This window comes from Ceratina calcarata, unplaced genomic scaffold (genome assembly GCF_001652005.2).
Source record: "Ceratina calcarata isolate Rehan_Ccalc_2016 unplaced genomic scaffold, ASM165200v1 scaffold127.2, whole genome shotgun sequence".
Classification (NCBI taxonomy): domain Eukaryota; kingdom Metazoa; phylum Arthropoda; class Insecta; order Hymenoptera; family Apidae; genus Ceratina; species Ceratina calcarata.
Window position 1 is genome coordinate 757,577 of NW_017133727.1, and position 17,381 is coordinate 774,957.

The following is a 17,381-nucleotide window of genomic DNA, read 5'->3' on the forward strand; positions in this document are numbered from 1 at the left end:
AATTCCTAAGAGTCACTTCGCAGTCCATTTAAAACGTCAGATAAATGATACAGTTAATTTGTTTATAATATAAAAGCTTCGTCATTCCTCGATAGTACGTGATTCAATATAAAAATTAAGTCTAAATGTTTATTGAATTTTCTATCTCCCTTAATGAACTGACATGCTCTTACATTTTACCATTAATAAACTGATAAGCCACGATACTTGAGTATGGATGACACCAGTCTTCATTTCTATCAGTAATAGATATTTATTATCATTGACAGACGAGATAATCCACATAAATATACTTAACATGTAAAGTGCAATTCATGCTACTACAATACGTACGATTCGAGTAGATGATTGTGAGATGATTATATAAACGCATATGCCGAGATTCTCGGTCACTGTTTGGTAGGAACTCCTGAGATCGAGTTGTAATATTATGGCATTGTTAGTTTCGTTCTTCGTAGATCTTTTGATCGCGTTAATCACTTTGGGAGTACTGCTTGCTTTGTATATGAAGCAATGTCATACTTATTGGCAAAGACGCGGTGTTCCTACACTACCTGGTCACTGGCTTTTCGGCAATATAAAAGACGTGGTCATGCAGAAGAACTCTGCGGGGATGGTGATCGGCGAGCTGCACAATCAGGCTTCGGAGGACGACGATGTTCTCGGGATTTATATTTTACACAAGCCGTACTTGTTGATTAGGAGCCCGGAGCTGATCAAACAGATTTTGGTGAAAGACTTCAATAACTTCCCGGACCGTTTCTTCACGGCTCGATCGTTTCGGGACAAAATCGGTAGCTCGAATCTCTTCACGATTCAAAATCCAGAATGGAGATATTTAAGGTATTGTCTGAATCGTCTCATCGGTTAAAAATGATCTTATCGTTACTAACGAACGGGAGCATTTTGTTAGAACGAAAATAACACCGGTGTTCACGAGCGGAAAGATGAAGAGGGTTTGCGAATTGATCGCTGAGACCTCCGATTGTATGAGCAAATATTTGGAAGCCGAATTCTCGCATGGCACGAAAACGAAAGTACTTCCAATGAAAGAGATCGCTATGAAATATACGACCGATATCATATCTTCCGTGGCCTTTGGAATCAAAGTGAATTCGTTCGACTCTGACAAAACAAAATTCTACGATCAAGGTATCTGTTTAAAAGTGCTCATTGCGATTTACCGTGTCCTTTTCTAATTATTTTTACTCGTGTATTTCGAAGCACAAGAGGGAGTCCGGCTTACATTGTACCGCAGCATTCGACTGACTATTATGTTCTTCTTCCCAAAAATCGCACCTTATTTGGGTGGCCAGTTTCTGGGCTCGTCTACGAATTACTTCCGTCAAGTATTTTGGGACTCCTTTCATAGCAGAGAGAAGTCTAATATCAAACGTGGAGATTTGATCGATTCTCTGATAGATTTGAAATCGGGGGAACAAGAGAAGCAACTCAGTAAGTGGTAACTATCCAACGATTCATTATCCTAGAGAATGTAATTAATTTATAATTTAGAGTTCGAGGGAGATGTACTGGTAAGTCAAGCGGCGATCTTCTTCGTTGCCGGTCGCGAATCGAGCGTGACGACGATTTCCATGTCGTTGTACGAGCTCGCCAAGAATCCAACGATTCAGAAACGAGCTCGAGAAGAAATTCGCGAGAAATTGGCACAGCATGGAATGACTTACGAAGGCATACAGAGCATGAAGTATCTTCAACAAATCATGTCCGAAACCCTAAGGCTCTATCCTCCAGCCCCGCTCCTCGATCGAGTCGCGGTTAACGATTATAAGGTAAAAAAATGTATTATATAACTATTTTATATAATGAATAAGAATCGCATTTATGATTTATCAAGACGCAGTTCTCTTGCGTAATTCCGATGTTAGCATTCCAAACGTTTTAGTGCTACGTGATCAATGTAAATAATACCTAAGTGCATACTTAGTAAACAACTTACATAGTCTCCAGAGGTTCTCGCGTAGCATGATAATCATTTGTCATGGTAATAGGAAATATGTTGATTTCTTCGTAATGACTGTATCATTTTGGGTACTCTAAAATTATGTAACAGTAAAATAACAACAAGATGTTATCTTTTAGATACCGGGGACAGATATAGTCATAGAAAAAGGGACACCTATATACGTGGCTTTGTGCGGCATTCACCGTGACCCGAGATACTTCCCGGATCCTTTGCGTTACGATCCTGATAGATTCAGCGATGAAAATAAAGATAACATCAAGGCATGCACGTACATGCCTTTCGGTGAAGGGCCGAGAATTTGTATCGGTAAGCGATTCATCATAAATTATAATTCTCTTGGTCGTTAAAGCAAATTTTTAGCTTCGATGAAATATTCGTTATAGGAGCGCGACTCGGTACTTTGCAATCGGCTATGGGTATAATACCGGTACTGAAAGATTACGAGGTCTCGTTGGATCCAACGTATAAAGGGAGATATGTCGACGGTCGTAATATCTTCATAGTACCAGAGGAAGGATTCAGATTAAAGTTAACGAAACTATAAATCATGTTTCAAAAACATATTTATATTCGAGATACCCGAACTTTAAACTGAGAAAATATATGACAGTGTATTCATTTCTATGTACAAATAATAAAATTATACAATGAGTTTCTTATTCAATCATGATTCATTTTGGTAATAACGTTAAATATTTCTTAAATTCTGGTATGACGCACTCACGTGGATTTAATGGCGTTTGCGAAGTGAGATAATCGCTCAAGTATTGAGGTAAAAAACAGAAAATCCCTTTGCTGGCTAACATCGCCCAGTTGATCGGCTGCGAGACTTGTTTAATGTTTACGAAGCAATGTGTGATTTTCTTTCCAGTTGGACTATCGTACGGTGGCCTGGAATATATAATACATCGATTACACGATCTACGATTATGTCTATGAAAAAAGATCCTTACCTAGCTTGAACGACTGTACCGCCTCCGACTTCGATCAATCTTTTGAACATCTCATATTTATCGCCCTCTGCTAATAGCAAAGCGACCATATTATGAAATGGACATGCGTCCGGTTCCTTCAATAATTTTACTCTCCACCTAAACGCGGCTGCTGCAATTGCCTCCTCAATATCGCCGGTAGGATCCGGTATAATCCCTTTACTTTTTGGATTCCCCCATTCATACTTTTCTTCCTATTGAAAATTTAAGCGAAATCAAACTAACATTCTGATGAGAAAAAGTAATTAATACTTACATCGAGAAACCGTCCTTCTTGATCGCAATCTCGCATGTACATGCAATGTAGAATCCATTTTCCAGTTGCGATACTGCTAAGCATTTTTTCATTCCTCGATGGTCTGATGCAAAGGACGTGCGAGGCGCTCATATCAAAAGTAGCATCCGTTGACACGTCGCCACCGAGCCGTTTTATTACATCTTCATATGCTGTTCTGTCCTATTAAAGTAATCCTGTTAATAAAATGACAATAACATATAGGGAACGCAATTAATGTACCTTTATGCCGGATAACATGAATTTTGGTCTTTTCGGCGATTCAAATTGTTCTCTTTGACCATCAGAGTCACAGTCTTCTTTGTTTTCATTCCCTTCATCTCGTATCATTAACTAAAAATTATAAAGGTAATTAAATGTCCCAAATAAAATTGAATATCACGGAACTTACCCGTTTCGAGTGACTGGGATCTTCCCATACAATCGCATCAACTAATTGCGAATCTTTTACCATACACTTTTCTATAGCATCTGGAGTTGGTACTTTGTACGAGTTTGCATTTTCTCCGGAAAGGGAATATCTATCCGAGGTGTTGGACGTCTTTTGAAGTAATTCATCCAATTGTGCAAGTTGCCTATAAAATACAGACGTCTACAGTTCGTAAATCAGTTTCACCTACAACGTTCCTAACTCACATATTAATTTCAGTGTTTTGCGGACTATTTTCATCAGCGAAATCTAGTTTCCTATTAATGGACGTGCCAGCGCCCATTCTGGAATTATCTTCTCTTTCCGCTTCTTCCGGCGCATCGTTTTCACCAGACACCGTATCTTCTTCATGATAACTTCTTAATTTCTTCCACAACTGTTTTTTAAGTTCCGATAGAGGCTATGAACATAATTAGACGTTAGTACTGTATTAATAAATTATAACTGACGTTTATAAAAATAACTAACCGTGCTAAGTGGTCTTTTCTTCAGAGGAGGTTCTTCTACCCTTAAATCCGGAAAACCGTTAATCCATTTTGCCCACATCTTTCTCGTCTCTGGAGAAGGATTAGGCTTAAATATTTGCCCGTACGGCGATTCCGGCGTCGACACGTGAAATGGTGATTGAGCAGATGTATTCATAACTGAAGCCAGTCTTTTATTTACGATCGATGTATTGCCGAAGCTGCTTTCTTGGCTCTATAAGTTATTTCAAAGATTAATTATGAATCAACCAAATTGTCACAGCGACAACGAGGAAGAATGTATACCTGTAAACTCGGCAAATGTCGCTTTGGAGTCACAATTTTCCTTGTCAGTGGTTCAGCTGGAGAAACTTGGCTCGTATCGCAAACTTGACTAGGCCTTTCAGGAACTTAAAGATCAGTAATTAAATTAGAGAAATGAACTGTATAGACATATTAAATGTTGACGTACCTTGAGTTTCTCCTACGAGAAACGGCGTTTCGTCGACTCGTTTCGTTTCAGCCGCACAAGATCTGAGCCACTCTGCTCTAACAGCTGGTAATTTCCATTTCACCGCCGCTTGATATTTGTTACCCTCCGGTGTCGGACAAACTAAGTGCGTACTGCCGTACGTATTTTTTTCACGGTTCGTTTTACGTACGAAGATATCTTGACACCTAAAATAAATAATACTGTATCATATGAACTATTATTATTAAACGTATGACAAGCTGTATCATACATTGCACCCATTTCCGTGGCCAATGCTGCGAGATACGTGCGCTCCACGCCGGCATACACGCTCATCGTGATAACGCACCCTGACAACGGATTGGAGTGTTTCTTCATATTCAGAGGTCGATGATAATACTCTATGTCAACTACCTGCTCATGAGCCACGCAATCCTCCTGTATAAAAATTGTACGGTTGACAAATTTGACGAAGCATTAGAATGAAATATAGAGATTACTACTTACGACGAACAAGTCGGTAACAATTTCATTCACCGTATGTTTCAACGGTGCCCCACATTTTGGTACAACCCCGAAGTCCGGAATGCCGGCATAATTGTTGGGAACGATTCTTCCGCCCATTGCTGCTATAGTTTCGACCACGTAACTGTCTTCGTCGCTAAAGCCGGTCACAACGAACGTCAGTCCTACATATTTTGACATATTACTTTCCGTTCGACACCGTAATACACTTTTATTGTATGTATATTGTCACCTTCGAATAATCTGTAATTCAAAGTGGAAGCCTGACTTGCAGGCATCGCGCTATCGTCCGCCACATATTTGCTTTGGCTCGTTGCACGCTTCACAGATTCTCTTGGCCCTGTTCTTTCATTCACTTCATTAGTAATCAAAGTTTTATCATTATTTCCTTCGGAGGTAGACATATGAGTCTTGAAAGTTTCTTCCATCGTTTTCTCTCTTGTTTCACCTGGATATTGAATAAATATATTAAAATTTGTTGATAAAAATCTTTAAGCTATGTAATATTACTCTTTTATGCATTACCGGTTGTATTTTGAAGATATTGTTGAAGAAGATCGGATGATTCCTTTTCTTTCTCTTTTTCTAGCATCGCTAGTTTTCGATCTATGTCAAACGACGGTATCGGAACTTTCCGTGGTTTTTGTAACATTTGCAGATTCTAAAGGTATATAAAATTACTGTAATCGAATTCACTCAAGTATCAAGTATATTGATTACTACCTTTTTACTCAATGGAGAAGGTGCCTCTGTAACATTTTGTATCGTGTTGTTTCTTTGTTCACAGAAAAAATTTTCTTCCGGCGCAGGTTGTTTTAATTTAATACTCTGCTCCAACCAGTCTATTGTCAGTATATATGGACTGTACGAAAAGTGATAATAGAGTATAAAACGCATTCGTTAGTCAACAGTGAAAATTCAATTCAATACTTTACCTTAATCGTTTTGACTTCAACAATTTCAATTCAGCGCCTGCTTTACTTTTATCCCCAACAATAACGTGTGTTATGGCATCAGATATGTCATCAAGTCGAGTCGCGCTTCCTACGTTTAATATCCTGTTAATTTTATCTCTTTGTTGAGTAGAGAATCCAGCGAGATAAATCTGTGACAAAATGACGCAGTTAACTTTGACAAATGTATTAAATATGTAAGTCTGTTTTATTTACTTACGCAGCAACCATCTAAAAACGGTCCGGCCGCTTTTGCTTCGCCAAACGTGAGCCTGTCCACAATTGAATTTTCTGAAACTAAAAATTGAAATAAATAAAATTTATCACGGTCACATCGTTTTGGATGTATTTTACAACTGACCAGTAGATGTGTGTGACATTGAATCCAAAAAAGGATTGGTTAGGCTCTCGCTAATGCAACTTCTCTGTGGTGCATCACATGTGATGGTACTTATCGAAGAACAATCAATACTCGCGTCCACTGGAACTAAAAAGATCATAAAACCAACTATTAAGCCTTTAATTTAATTTATATACGTAGAATACATTGCGCGGTAAATAAACCGTTACCATTCGACCTTTCTGGAGTGGAACATGCCGTCAACGTCTTAATAAGATAGTCTTTAAAAGGCAAAGCGTATCCCACCTTTATACTGTCGTACACCCAGTCTGGTAGCAGACAAGGGATATTCATCTTTTTCGCAAATTTTAACTTTTCACTCATTGGACTGTTCTCCGGTACGAGTACGACTTTCACTATGCTAGGATCCAAAGGACCCATCAATGTCTGCAAGATAAAGAATTTTAGTAACAGCTATATAAAAGACAAGTCGCAGAGTTCGGTAAAATGTATGTTACTCCTCCGTTATCGCCGATTAAACGTTTCAACTCTTCTTTTTGGCGCTTCTGGAGATTGGTTGCTGTTACAATTAAATTAAGAAATACTGGAGCTTTATATTTGTCAAATATTTCGTCATCGGGCTTAGTAAAATGCTTTAAATTTTCTTCCCAAATTGCTTCGACCCATTTTTTGGTGACAATTGGTATTTTCATATCCATCGCAGCTCTCTTAAAAAAGCAATAACCATCCCAAAGTATCTCACACAGCATCGTTAAATAAAATTACTCACCTCATATTTTGCAGAAAACACAGACCCTGTGACAAGATGTGTTACGTGGCTACGTAAAGGTTTCGTAAAAAGTCCTCCCATATATTCCACTAGCTTTTGTACATTTTCCTACGACAATGAGATATGTTACACTTCATTACCAGAAAGAAACAACTGTTTAAAGATGTACATACTTTTTCTTCTGGAGATAGACCTGATGCACAGATACAAAGATTTCTCATAGCTGTTGTGTATACTGGATTTGTACCAGCTGGAATTGGTTCTCCATTAGCAAAGCAAATCAACAGACATCTCGGCCCAATTATGCTATAATGACAAAGTAGATTTATAATCGTATTATCCAGTGTAATACATATAAAAGATTAATAAAGATTCATTATAAAATGGTACTTACGAACATTTAAATGTTTTTAGTCTGTCAAATGTGTCACCTGCAAATTCTTCTAAAATAAAAACATCACCTTTAGTAGGCTGCATCTTTCCACATTGCTTTTCAGTGATCCACACCGGGTCCAGATTATACTCGGAGCATTTCTAAAAAGCGAACTCATTATTCCACTTCTTTTGTGTACGACCGGTACCTCGTAACCGTCTACTTACGTTAAAAGCATTCCAGGTATCTTCGCCGCAGTCATTTTCAGATTCAAGTTTGCTCAATATTACGAAATAAATTTTCACATCAGCATCAAGCTGGCTGTCTTGAGTCGTCATTTTAAAGTTATATTATACAAATTTGTAATATTCAAAAACCATTCCAATTCAGTTCAACGTATAAAAATCTGTATAAATCTTCATGCAGGTTACACCAGAGAGCACTAGAAAAGAAATGGGAAATGCAAGGAAATGGTTTACAGCAGTTTACAGTTACAGTTGATTGAGAACCGAGGGTCGTTGCAACTCCCTCAAGTGAAAACATCCCCGTTTCAGATCCATTCAGATCCCACTGAGTTCCACGATAGAAAGAGAGAGAGCGAGAATCGGAAGTCCCGTTTGTCCTTCTCTAATGGTGCATGGACGACAAGAACAGACGAGGCCACCGATCTTTTTTCTGTCTCTAACACACGGGACATTTCAAAGATTATCTCTGTGGTCCTTTCCCGCGTCATTTGTACCATATAGTACTGGTGGTAATATATATTACCCCAATCACCCCAGTTTTGTTACATATCATTGGAGACTTCTAATTAATACGAAAAGGCAAAACGAAAATCCAGTCAATCAGATGCCGTTACAAAATATATCCATATTATTATTATCTTTCAAAATTTTTAAAGTCCAATCTGCAGACTTTGGGAATTTTGTTTCTACGACTATATTATCTCTCGAGACGAGATCTCGTCTCGTCCCTTTCAGTTACACCCACCCAGTTGCACCCAGTTACACCACTGCTGACCACTGCTCTCCTCTCCCTTCCTCTTTCTCAAGCTATGAATCCAACTGTCGATCAACGGCAAGATCCTATCATGTTTGACATATGGCTCAATGTATTTTACGTCATTGAAATTAAGCATATAAACCATGGAACGTAAAATTTGTCTAAATATGAATTCGTACAATTTTTCTTAAGGTAATTACGTAATTTCACACGCAAGTACCTGGTCATGATTTAATCATAACCATGGTGTCAATGCGTCTGTACAAATTATGTATAAATATCTTGCATTTTACGTGAAGAACGTTGTTTAAAACTGGTAGAATATTATGTTTAACATTTTGAACTCGTAGGTTGGGCATATGAGATAACAATTAAATGAAATGAAGCTTGTGTCAAAAAATGTTGATAAATTCGGAGAAGGGTGAGTGAATTACAGTTCCCAATAGAAATGAGCAATAAAATGCGAATGAATACAATTTTAGGAGCGTGTCCCTTGTCCCAGAAAATACAGAAGATATGTGGCATGCATATAATCTTATTAGCGAAGGAGATTTTGTCAGCAGCTCTACTATCAGGTAAAACATTATTTTTCTGACTAATAAGTTATACCAATGCCATACTTAATACTATTACGATTGTAGAAAGGTACAGACAGAATCTGCAACCGGTAGTTCCAGCAGTTACAGAGTTAGAACTACCTTAACCATATGCGTAGAAGGCATCGATTTTGATACTCAAGCATGTGTTTTAAGACTGAAAGGTAGAAACGTAGAAGAAAACAAATATGTGAAGGTAATTCAATCAAATTATTTGGTGCATTATTTGGAATGTGGACAATATATCATTTTTGTAGACAGGAGCATATCATACATTGGATGTGGAGCAAAATAGAAAGTTTACAATCATTAAAACTAAATGGGATTCCATTTCTTTGGAAAGAGTCGACACTGCATGCGATTTAACACAGGTAGGAAGATGATAACGATTTGTTAAAATTCATCGAAACGAAATATTTCCGTTCCCTTAGTACGCAGACGTCGCCGCTGTGGTGATGCAAGAAGGCATAGCGCATATTTGTTTAATAACTTCCAACATGACAATAGTTCGTGCTAAGATAGACCAAGTCATACCTAGGAAAAGGAAAGGCAACGTCTCGCAACATGAAAAGGTTCCGTTTCAAACTTGCCACTGCAATAATTCGGAATACATTTTTCTGTTCACGTTCGATAATCTTCCAGGGCTTAACAAGATTTTACGATAACATAATGCAAGGAATATTGAGACACATCAATTTCGATATTGTGAAATGCGTCATCCTCGCCAGCCCGGGTTTCGTTAAAGATCAGTTCATGGATTACATGATTCAGCAGGCTATTAAGTTGGACAACAAAATAATATTGGATAATAAGGGGAAGTTTTTACTCGTTCATTCTAGTTCGGGTTTTAAGCACTCGTTAAAAGGTAGTATATAAAATGAACATCTTGTGAATGTTTCTTGATCTCTCTTTTTTTATAGAGGTGTTGGCTGAGCCTGCAGTGCTCCAAAGAATATCGGAAACGAAAGCGTCGGGTGAGGTGAAGGCTCTGCAGACATTTTATACGATATTACAGATCGATCCTCCAAGAGCTTTCTATGGGAAGAAGCACATTCAGAAAGCTAACGAATCTCAAGCTATTGAGACGTTACTGATCTCGGATAAATTGTTCAGGTAATCGGTCGAGTAGTATAAATTTTATTGCGGAACAACGATAGTATAGTTATTGTAATTTTAATGCAGGTGTAAAGATGTAAACGAGAGAAAAGAATACGTCGAAATAGTGGAGAACGTGAGAGATTCTGGCGGTGATGTAAAGATATTTTCAAGTCTCCACGTTTCAGGAGAACGTAAGTCGTCGAATCGATCCTCGAAACTTTTATATCTATTTTCGTAACTCGGTTTTTCCAATGATTCATACAGAATTAGAGCAGCTCACTGGAATCGCAGCTATACTACGTTTTCCTATGCCAGAGTTGGAAGACGAGAGCGACGGCGAAAGTGATTCGGAGGAAGATAATTAAGAAGCTTAGATTAATATGGTAATACGCAATTTGTATATATTTGTGCTGTGCGCAATCAAAAATATACATTAATAAAAAACATTGCAAATCAATGTGTTTTAATTATTTTCCACCGGATTTCAAATAATTAACGATGTAATAAGCTGAAGTAAAAACATTTAGAATTTAATTTTGAAATGCATCGTTCCAAATAATCTGTGCATCATTGATCATTCCCATTCCCTTCCTTATTCGCTCATTGGCAGATGAAATAACATGGGTGATGCGGGATCTGGTCTGTGAGGTTGTTGATTGGTCGTCCAGCATGTTGGATCAGATCCATGTGAGATCAAGGAACACATGGGCGCATCTATCTCGAACTACATTTCCCACGGTACACTCTATCCGGTTCTATCAAAATGATACTTTCCTATCTACTCGATACCGACGTAAGGCTGTCAACGTGAGGACGAAGTAATTTATCATCAACTAAACTGATCTTAACGACACTATTGTACCGAATTTGTTGATGAGGTTGATCGCTAAGTGAATTCTACGACTGCACATTCTACGACTGATTTTTTAAACGCAGTCTTAAAAGGCACGATCGTCACGCGATAGTCCCGTCGGTGTGTATTGTACGTGAGCAATTGGTGATCACGTTGAATCATCGTAGGTACGTCGGTACCAGTTGACAATCTGAGCTCATAAGGGATATACAAAATTCGTCACGATGTGCGCGAAAATGGCTTTCCAGCATCAAGCTGGCACCGCTATGGAATGCCTGAGCGTACGTACAATTTATTCAGCTGATCATTTTCCAAACCTTAATCCCATAATCCTCATTTATGTTTCTTAAATATTGAATTGTCTGGCCAATTTCTAGATACCAATCGTGCTGGTCAAAGAAACGGATGTAAATGAAAACGGGGAGGAAGTGATGAAGTGTGGTTTCAAAATTGGTGGCGGCATAGACCAAGATTTTAGAAAAAGTCCACAGGGTTATACAGATAATGTAAATGACGAATTAACATTACATCCGATCTATGTATGTACATCGATTCCATGTTAAGTCGATTAAATCTAATTGCAGGGTATATATGTGACAGAAGTGCACGAGGGATCGCCTGCGGCAAAAAGTGGGCTTCGTATGCATGACAAAATTTTACAGTGTAACGGGTATGACTTCACGATGGTGACACATAAGAAGGCAGTGTCTTATATCAGAAAACATCCAGTATTAAACTTATTAGTAGCCCGTAAGGGAGTGACGAGTACTTAAATACCAAACGAGAGATATATTTGGTCTAAGGAGAATATTTATTTCGCTGTATACATTTTAACAAAGTCAATTTATTGGAGCTACACGTCTGCCAAATATCAAGTTAGATAGTTAATAAGTAGCAAGGTAATTTCACACGATGATTTAACACTTTATACTTTTTCTACTTCGTAAACATTATTATTTATAGCTGTCCACAGCCATTAAGGATATTTTGCAGGCATATTCGTTTTCCCAGTTGTAATAGAAGTAGAGAATTAGAAACGATAGGCATATGTATAAAAGAACTTGTTATGGTTTGTTATTGTTGTTAGGAAAAGAAGTGATTGCACGGAAACGTGACGGTATAACGTTTTCTTCAAAATTCAGTGAAACAATATTTCTTGTGCCAAACGATAACGACTCGACGTGCGCTTTACATGAATATTTTTTACCATCGTGTATATATTTATAAATGAAGGAAAGTTCATTTGACCAGTAAGAAAGTCGAGAGTATTCCTCTATTGATTTTTAAACGGAAGAATGTAATTGTACGGATGAAAGTCAGAATATTTTAATTCTTTAAGTATTTCTATATTGTAAAGTATAACAAAATGCCAAAGCATAATGAAATTACACCGTTTTACACGTGCAGACGATTTGCAAAATTTCCTATCATTGACTCGTCAGTATTCCGCTGTAAGATTCATACACAAATATTTCTGAGCATTTGAACGATCTATAGTGGCTGATACAATCATACGATAAGCACCCCCTCGATGCGTTTAACACTAGAACAATCTACGTCGAACAATTCGGCGAGTGTTTTAAGAATTATTAATTTATTGAACATGCGAGTACTCGATTGCTCTAGCGTTAAAGCTCTACACAAATACACTCTGATCTACGCGGATAAGTATATTAGGGTACACGCGAATATTGCATTTATACGCATTTACAGAATAATTTGTATTGATCAAAGAGACCGTCATCGAGACTGTCTACGTTGAGACCAACAGAAGTATTGAATTTTCTATTTTATACAACCTTCTCTTTAAGCGATAGGCGAACAAATGTTTCGTGAAATTTCCGGAAAGTTTTTATACGTCAAAGGGAGACGACAGTTTTGTACTATAAATTGGCTACTAATGTAAAATAAGCGAGACAAAAAGGAAAAAGTTCCTCTAACGATACACCTACGAATTTTCTTTTATATCCCGAGGTTCAAATGAGATCGTCGAATTACATGATTTTGTAACTAGTCTGCCATACGAAAATGATTAAAAAATGAATTTGTAAAACATAAATCGTGTCTGCGATTCCACTGCACGACGTTTCGTTCTAATGATTTTAATTCAATGAATGCGAACCATAGATGTACGAGAATAGACCGAGCGCCCAAATGGGAAACTTGAAGCCTGGTGATCGAGAGGAATCGAAGGGAAAATTAAAATGAACATAGAAAGAAAAGAATTGAAATTACATTGAACTTAAATTATAATTGAGTTTGATATTTCGAATGAAATGAGTAAACCAGGCATTGGTATTATAACATCGTTTTATTAGATTTAAATTGAGATTGGTTATAAATTATGGTGATGAGTTTCGAATACTAGGACTAGGACAAATGATTCTCGCTGCTTTGCTTTGTATACTCAATTTCATATTGCGTATAATTATTGGAGGATACATAATCATTATCGTCTGCAATTCCTTTCTCTGACCGCTGCTCTACATGACAATCACGCGTGTTTCCTCTCTAGTTCTCTATTTCTTTTTCCTGCATTCCCTGACACAATCTAAATCACGTTTGCCGAATGCATCGAATTCTAGCGTCTGTTTGTAGAAGGAATGCAGCGCGAAAGATGCGTTAGCGTTCATCATTATTTGCACAAAAATCGAGAAACGTAACAAGCAACATTCTTAGAACGTTTCCTGTAGGAGAGTTATTACCGTTCAATGATCATACCACAAAAGGTCGTTACAGTAATCAAATGGTCTGCTATTGATCAAGTCGACAAAATTCACTGCATTTCTTGTGCTTCTGAATCGTTTCCCGCATCAGTCCCGTGAACGGTGCTCCGACGGTACCTAGTAACCGTGAATGAAATTACGCAGTCAAAAGGAAAAATCGAAGGTTTAATCATCCCGAAAGTTGCCAGCAACTCTTTGATACCAAAGAGTTCCGTCCACGGTCTGTGAAAGTCCTAGAAAATGCGAACACCTCTGAAAGGTTGGCCAAAAGTTTCTGGCAAACGTATGAAACTCCGATCGAAAGAAATTGGCGAGGAACGAGATGCTCCCGCTAATAGCAAACATCTGCGAGACAGCGATTAAGCAACGCAATTTTATGTAATTTGCTCGCACTCGGTCGTTTCAAACAATAAACAGATAGGTGATTGAGTTGTAGTAATTTTATTTAAATAAGCGAATAATTTAATAAGAATTATTGCTAGAAATTCGCACATGTCCTGATTCGGGACGAAAGTAAATCTATCGTGAAGCTGGACAATAAAAACGCATATTACCTGGAATCGCTGTTGCTTATTGACTCTGTATCGTGATATGGCAGTGATTACAGACTGAAACTCCCGATTGTCACTAATAAACAAGACCAAGCAGTTTTAGCGCGTCTCCGTCGAGGGAGACATTTTCAACTAGTAATTGAGACTAAGGAACCGTCCTTTTTCAATCGACGACCACCCAGTGTCGTAAGATTTGAGGAATTTCGACCATAACGCCGTGCTTTGAGGAACAATGAAACTCGTGTCACTGACAGTGAAAGTCGAGTGATTTTGAATTTTCGCGCGGTAGCCGTGGCGCCGCGTAAGGTGACCCCATATTCTCCAATCAGCTGGCTCAGTCGTCCGGCATTTTCATTTCCTCTCTTTCGAACGTACGTAACGGTTACGGTTGTAGAAGCTTGCTTACGACGCATTTATTACTTAAGTATTGTAATTACTGTTGTACCGGCGTTCGACTTTAATCTCGAAACCTTTTTATACGCACGTAATTGTTACCAGTGTAAAGTGTAAACGTTTACTCTCTTACGACGAATTTACTACTTCACGTAAGTATTGTAATTGTTCCTACACTATTATTTTTATGCTTTCGTTATGAATTCCGATTAACAAATACGTATCTACTTGTTGGATATTTCTGGCGTACATTGCTTGTATTTTTACGAGTTTTCTTTACGCTCTTTTGAAATTGTTTGGTGTTATGGCCGGTGACTTTTTTTACCGGCTTTTGACACATAATACTCGCATTGCGTTAAAATATATTGTATCATTAGTAATTTGAATGTGCGAAGGGACAGGCTCGCTGTTCTTTAGAACTGGAACAAAGCAGGGAACTACGGTTGCGATCTAATTACTTAAGTCTAATCTATTAAGATTGTCTTGACAACATTTCATTTCCAATTTTTCGTTTTTCGTTTTGTGCGCTCTTGCGCCGCTTCAAGAGAAACAGAGGAAAACCGATGTTTTCTCTCTCTCTCTATTAGCCAAAGCTCCGAGCTCGCGGCTTGCGCGACATGCCAGGTCATTCGAAGAATAATGAGAAAAAAATTCCTCGAGTGAAACCTGAGTTCCACTATCCCTCAACGGGCGACGCTGCCATCGAAATTCCGCAAATCTTAAACCACTGCGACCACCGTTTTTTAAACTATAGTCACGTCGTAAGGATCGTTTCCGATTTTCCGTTCCAATACCAGCTCTATCGGTTAATTAATTCGTACCGCAACGATTGCTCGAATTGGAATGCGATACGCTGCTAGTTCAGTTCCGCGCGTGCTATTAGCTCGCTCGAACCGAGTTCACCGAAAAATCGTTTACTCTTGTACTCTTCTCGTATTCACGTTTTTCCGATTCTCTTATCGCGAATCGCGTGTTGTGACGATGACAGTGAAACCTAAACGTGTATGAAGAGAAGAACGAAGAGGCAACAAGAGAACAGTTGCAGAATCGAGGTAGGTGCCCTCGTACATTATTTTAACACACGTTAATTACATGTAAAAAACGCCTTCGTGTTCGTTTAAATAGTTGTGCAGGTTTCAATTAAACTCGGGTCCGAGCATCGGTTCGTGGAAGAACGTGGCAATAAACTTTTCTTTCTCCCCGTCAACAGTTCCATCTTCGTCCCTCATCTGCTCTCGCAGATCAGAATAAATTACGAAGCGAGTACGTAACAGTATTCGTTATTAATAAATAGACTGCGGATTCGATGTATTCGTAGATAAGTCTGACCATGCATGTTATTTTCGAAGAATGAAAGAGATGTCTGAATGGACTTTTATCTGAATGGACCATCTGAAATGGGCTTTTAAAGCGACATGACGAACGCATGAAAATCCGCAGTCTAATGAATAGCCGCGCACAATCCGAGCTTGTAGAACAATCAACTAACGCGGCAACGAAAACGAACGCACACCGATTTTCACGAACGTTCCATAAAATTTTCTTATCCACGCAACATCCCACGATTTCATCTTATCATGTATCGAGAAACAGCTGGTCCGTCGTACTGGATCCAAAGAAAACAATTAACAGTCAACAATCGTCATTAGAAGTGCATGATAAATAGACTGCGGATTTTATGCAACTAAACGAAAGTTCGATGTGCAGAAATGATAAACGCCGTGTGTAATATATAAGACAGTTCAGAATATCGAAAGTTGTTGAAATGCTTGTTTAAGACGTTTGTCGGAAACACGTCCTTTAAATTGTTACAATAAATTTTTCACTTTGCATAAAAATCCGCAGTCTAACGATAAAAATTGCTGTACATGCTACGTAAGTATGTTTGCACATAGTCTCGTGGATCTCTTTTTTAAACAGTGGGATTTTAGAGGCTGCGACTTGTCGTAAGCCACATTTCAAGACTTATTTAGAGGAAACGATAATTTAGACATATTTAAACGTGTGACGAAAGACAAAAAATTATTAGAGAGCTTTGGTTCTCGGTATAGGATTATAAGAAGCTGTCTAATCTAACGATTTTCCTCTTTCTTCAAAGCGTCCATATTCTTGAATTTTTATTTAGCTCCCAAGTTTTATCGTTTCTAGTTATTCGACAACAGTAATCCACTTCCTCCTTCGTTCATTCTCCCGAGCTCGAAGTGTATAAAACTCCTGGAGTGTTGCGCTCATTATTCGACCCAGCAATAGCGATCAGACGATTAGTATTTTTTATAATGTAACACGCTCTGTAGAATTCACGTTACACTTCACGTTAAGTCATGTTGTTACATTTTACAATCCCACTGTGGAAAATTTCGGCACTACTTACGCAGCGTATAATTTCTTTTTTAAACCGTACAACAATTTATTGCCATTTCATATACGTCAATTGTTTATACAAGATCAAATTGTACTCGGTAGAATGGTAACATCTGCTCCGAGCAAAGGACCGTCGCGTTTCGAACCAGTTTTACATCGTGCTACATTTTATTTTGCTCG

The 17,381-nt window shown here is 38.2% G+C and overlaps 4 protein-coding genes and 1 long non-coding RNA gene across 6 annotated transcripts; 3 read left to right on the plus strand and 2 right to left on the minus strand.

Annotated features, from left to right (window-relative positions):
• Nucleotides 1-2: 2 nt before the first annotated feature.
• On the minus strand, nt 3-489 carry LOC113464731 (uncharacterized). Its single transcript, XR_003389585.1, has 2 exons — nt 334-489; nt 3-236 (listed from the first exon to the last, which is right to left on the minus strand). It is a non-coding gene; the product is annotated as an uncharacterized LOC113464731 (long non-coding RNA).
• LOC108628717 (cytochrome P450 6k1) lies at nt 377-2,651 on the plus strand. The gene is made up of 6 exons (XM_018030814.2): nt 377-843; nt 914-1,152; nt 1,225-1,455; nt 1,516-1,793; nt 2,104-2,293; nt 2,371-2,651. Exons 1-6 carry the CDS (start codon nt 431-433, stop codon nt 2,529-2,531), a joined length of 1,512 nt encoding a protein of 503 aa, XP_017886303.1. The 5' UTR covers nt 377-430; the 3' UTR covers nt 2,532-2,651.
• On the minus strand, nt 2,533-17,381 carry mus101 (mutagen-sensitive 101). 2 transcript variants are annotated; one of them, XM_018030796.2, is made up of 24 exons: nt 14,451-17,381; nt 7,849-8,063; nt 7,643-7,782; nt 7,422-7,554; nt 7,249-7,356; nt 6,977-7,186; nt 6,689-6,905; nt 6,480-6,605; nt 6,339-6,415; nt 6,101-6,270; nt 5,889-6,027; nt 5,691-5,826; nt 5,398-5,613; nt 5,148-5,329; nt 4,912-5,078; nt 4,641-4,846; nt 4,475-4,578; nt 4,173-4,403; nt 3,911-4,104; nt 3,666-3,849; nt 3,497-3,607; nt 3,236-3,436; nt 2,941-3,173; nt 2,533-2,878 (listed from the first exon to the last, which is right to left on the minus strand). In XM_018030796.2, exons 2-24 carry the CDS (start codon nt 7,957-7,959, stop codon nt 2,659-2,661), a joined length of 3,816 nt encoding a protein of 1,271 aa, XP_017886285.1. In that variant the 5' UTR covers nt 7,960-8,063; nt 14,451-17,381; the 3' UTR covers nt 2,533-2,658. The 2 variants fall into 2 exon arrangements, with proteins under 2 accessions (XP_017886285.1, XP_017886293.1); XM_018030804.2 differs by lacking the exon at nt 14,451-17,381 and having other exon boundaries at nt 6,480-6,599; nt 7,849-8,602.
• Nucleotides 8,613-10,774, plus strand: LOC108628728 (protein pelota). Its single transcript, XM_018030826.2, has 10 exons — nt 8,613-8,815; nt 8,974-9,044; nt 9,106-9,198; nt 9,265-9,415; nt 9,477-9,590; nt 9,651-9,791; nt 9,862-10,084; nt 10,140-10,332; nt 10,402-10,508; nt 10,582-10,774. Exons 2-10 carry the CDS (start codon nt 9,004-9,006, stop codon nt 10,680-10,682), a joined length of 1,164 nt encoding a protein of 387 aa, XP_017886315.1. The 5' UTR covers nt 8,613-8,815; nt 8,974-9,003; the 3' UTR covers nt 10,683-10,774.
• On the plus strand, nt 10,832-14,325 carry LOC108629003 (uncharacterized protein C45G9.7). The gene is made up of 4 exons (XM_026816229.1): nt 10,832-11,262; nt 11,338-11,451; nt 11,548-11,676; nt 11,755-14,325. The coding sequence occupies exons 2-4, from the start codon at nt 11,395-11,397 to the stop codon at nt 11,941-11,943; spliced, it is 375 nt and encodes a 124-aa protein (XP_026672030.1). The 5' UTR covers nt 10,832-11,262; nt 11,338-11,394; the 3' UTR covers nt 11,944-14,325.

What these genes read in the sequence shown, in the direction of transcription:
- mus101 (XM_018030796.2), bottom strand. Translation starts at nt 7,959, where the DNA reads ATGACGACTCAAGACAGCCAGCTTGATGCTGATGTGAAAATTTATTTC. An exon ending in ATACCTGGAATGCTTTTAAC is followed by an intron (nt 7,783 to 7,848) that starts GTAAGTAGACGG and finishes TTCGCTTTTTAG; the next exon opens with AAATGCTCCGAGTATAATCT. An exon ending in TCATGTTATCCGGCATAAAG is followed by an intron (nt 3,437 to 3,496) that starts GTACATTAATTG and finishes TTACTTTAATAG; the next exon opens with GACAGAACAGCATATGAAGA.
- LOC108628717 (XM_018030814.2), top strand. Translation starts at nt 431, where the DNA reads ATGGCATTGTTAGTTTCGTTCTTCGTAGATCTTTTGATCGCGTTAATC. An exon ending in AACAAAATTCTACGATCAAG is followed by an intron (nt 1,153 to 1,224) that starts GTATCTGTTTAA and finishes TGTATTTCGAAG; the next exon opens with CACAAGAGGGAGTCCGGCTT. An exon ending in AGGGCCGAGAATTTGTATCG is followed by an intron (nt 2,294 to 2,370) that starts GTAAGCGATTCA and finishes TATTCGTTATAG; the next exon opens with GAGCGCGACTCGGTACTTTG.
- LOC108629003 (XM_026816229.1), top strand. Translation starts at nt 11,395, where the DNA reads ATGTGCGCGAAAATGGCTTTCCAGCATCAAGCTGGCACCGCTATGGAA. An exon ending in CCGCTATGGAATGCCTGAGC is followed by an intron (nt 11,452 to 11,547) that starts GTACGTACAATT and finishes GCCAATTTCTAG; the next exon opens with ATACCAATCGTGCTGGTCAA. An exon ending in CACAGGGTTATACAGATAAT is followed by an intron (nt 11,677 to 11,754) that starts GTAAATGACGAA and finishes ATCTAATTGCAG; the next exon opens with GGTATATATGTGACAGAAGT.
- LOC108628728 (XM_018030826.2), top strand. Translation starts at nt 9,004, where the DNA reads ATGAAGCTTGTGTCAAAAAATGTTGATAAATTCGGAGAAGG. An exon ending in CTGCATGCGATTTAACACAG is followed by an intron (nt 9,591 to 9,650) that starts GTAGGAAGATGA and finishes CCGTTCCCTTAG; the next exon opens with TACGCAGACGTCGCCGCTGT. An exon ending in TTTTAAGCACTCGTTAAAAG is followed by an intron (nt 10,085 to 10,139) that starts GTAGTATATAAA and finishes CTTTTTTTATAG; the next exon opens with AGGTGTTGGCTGAGCCTGCA.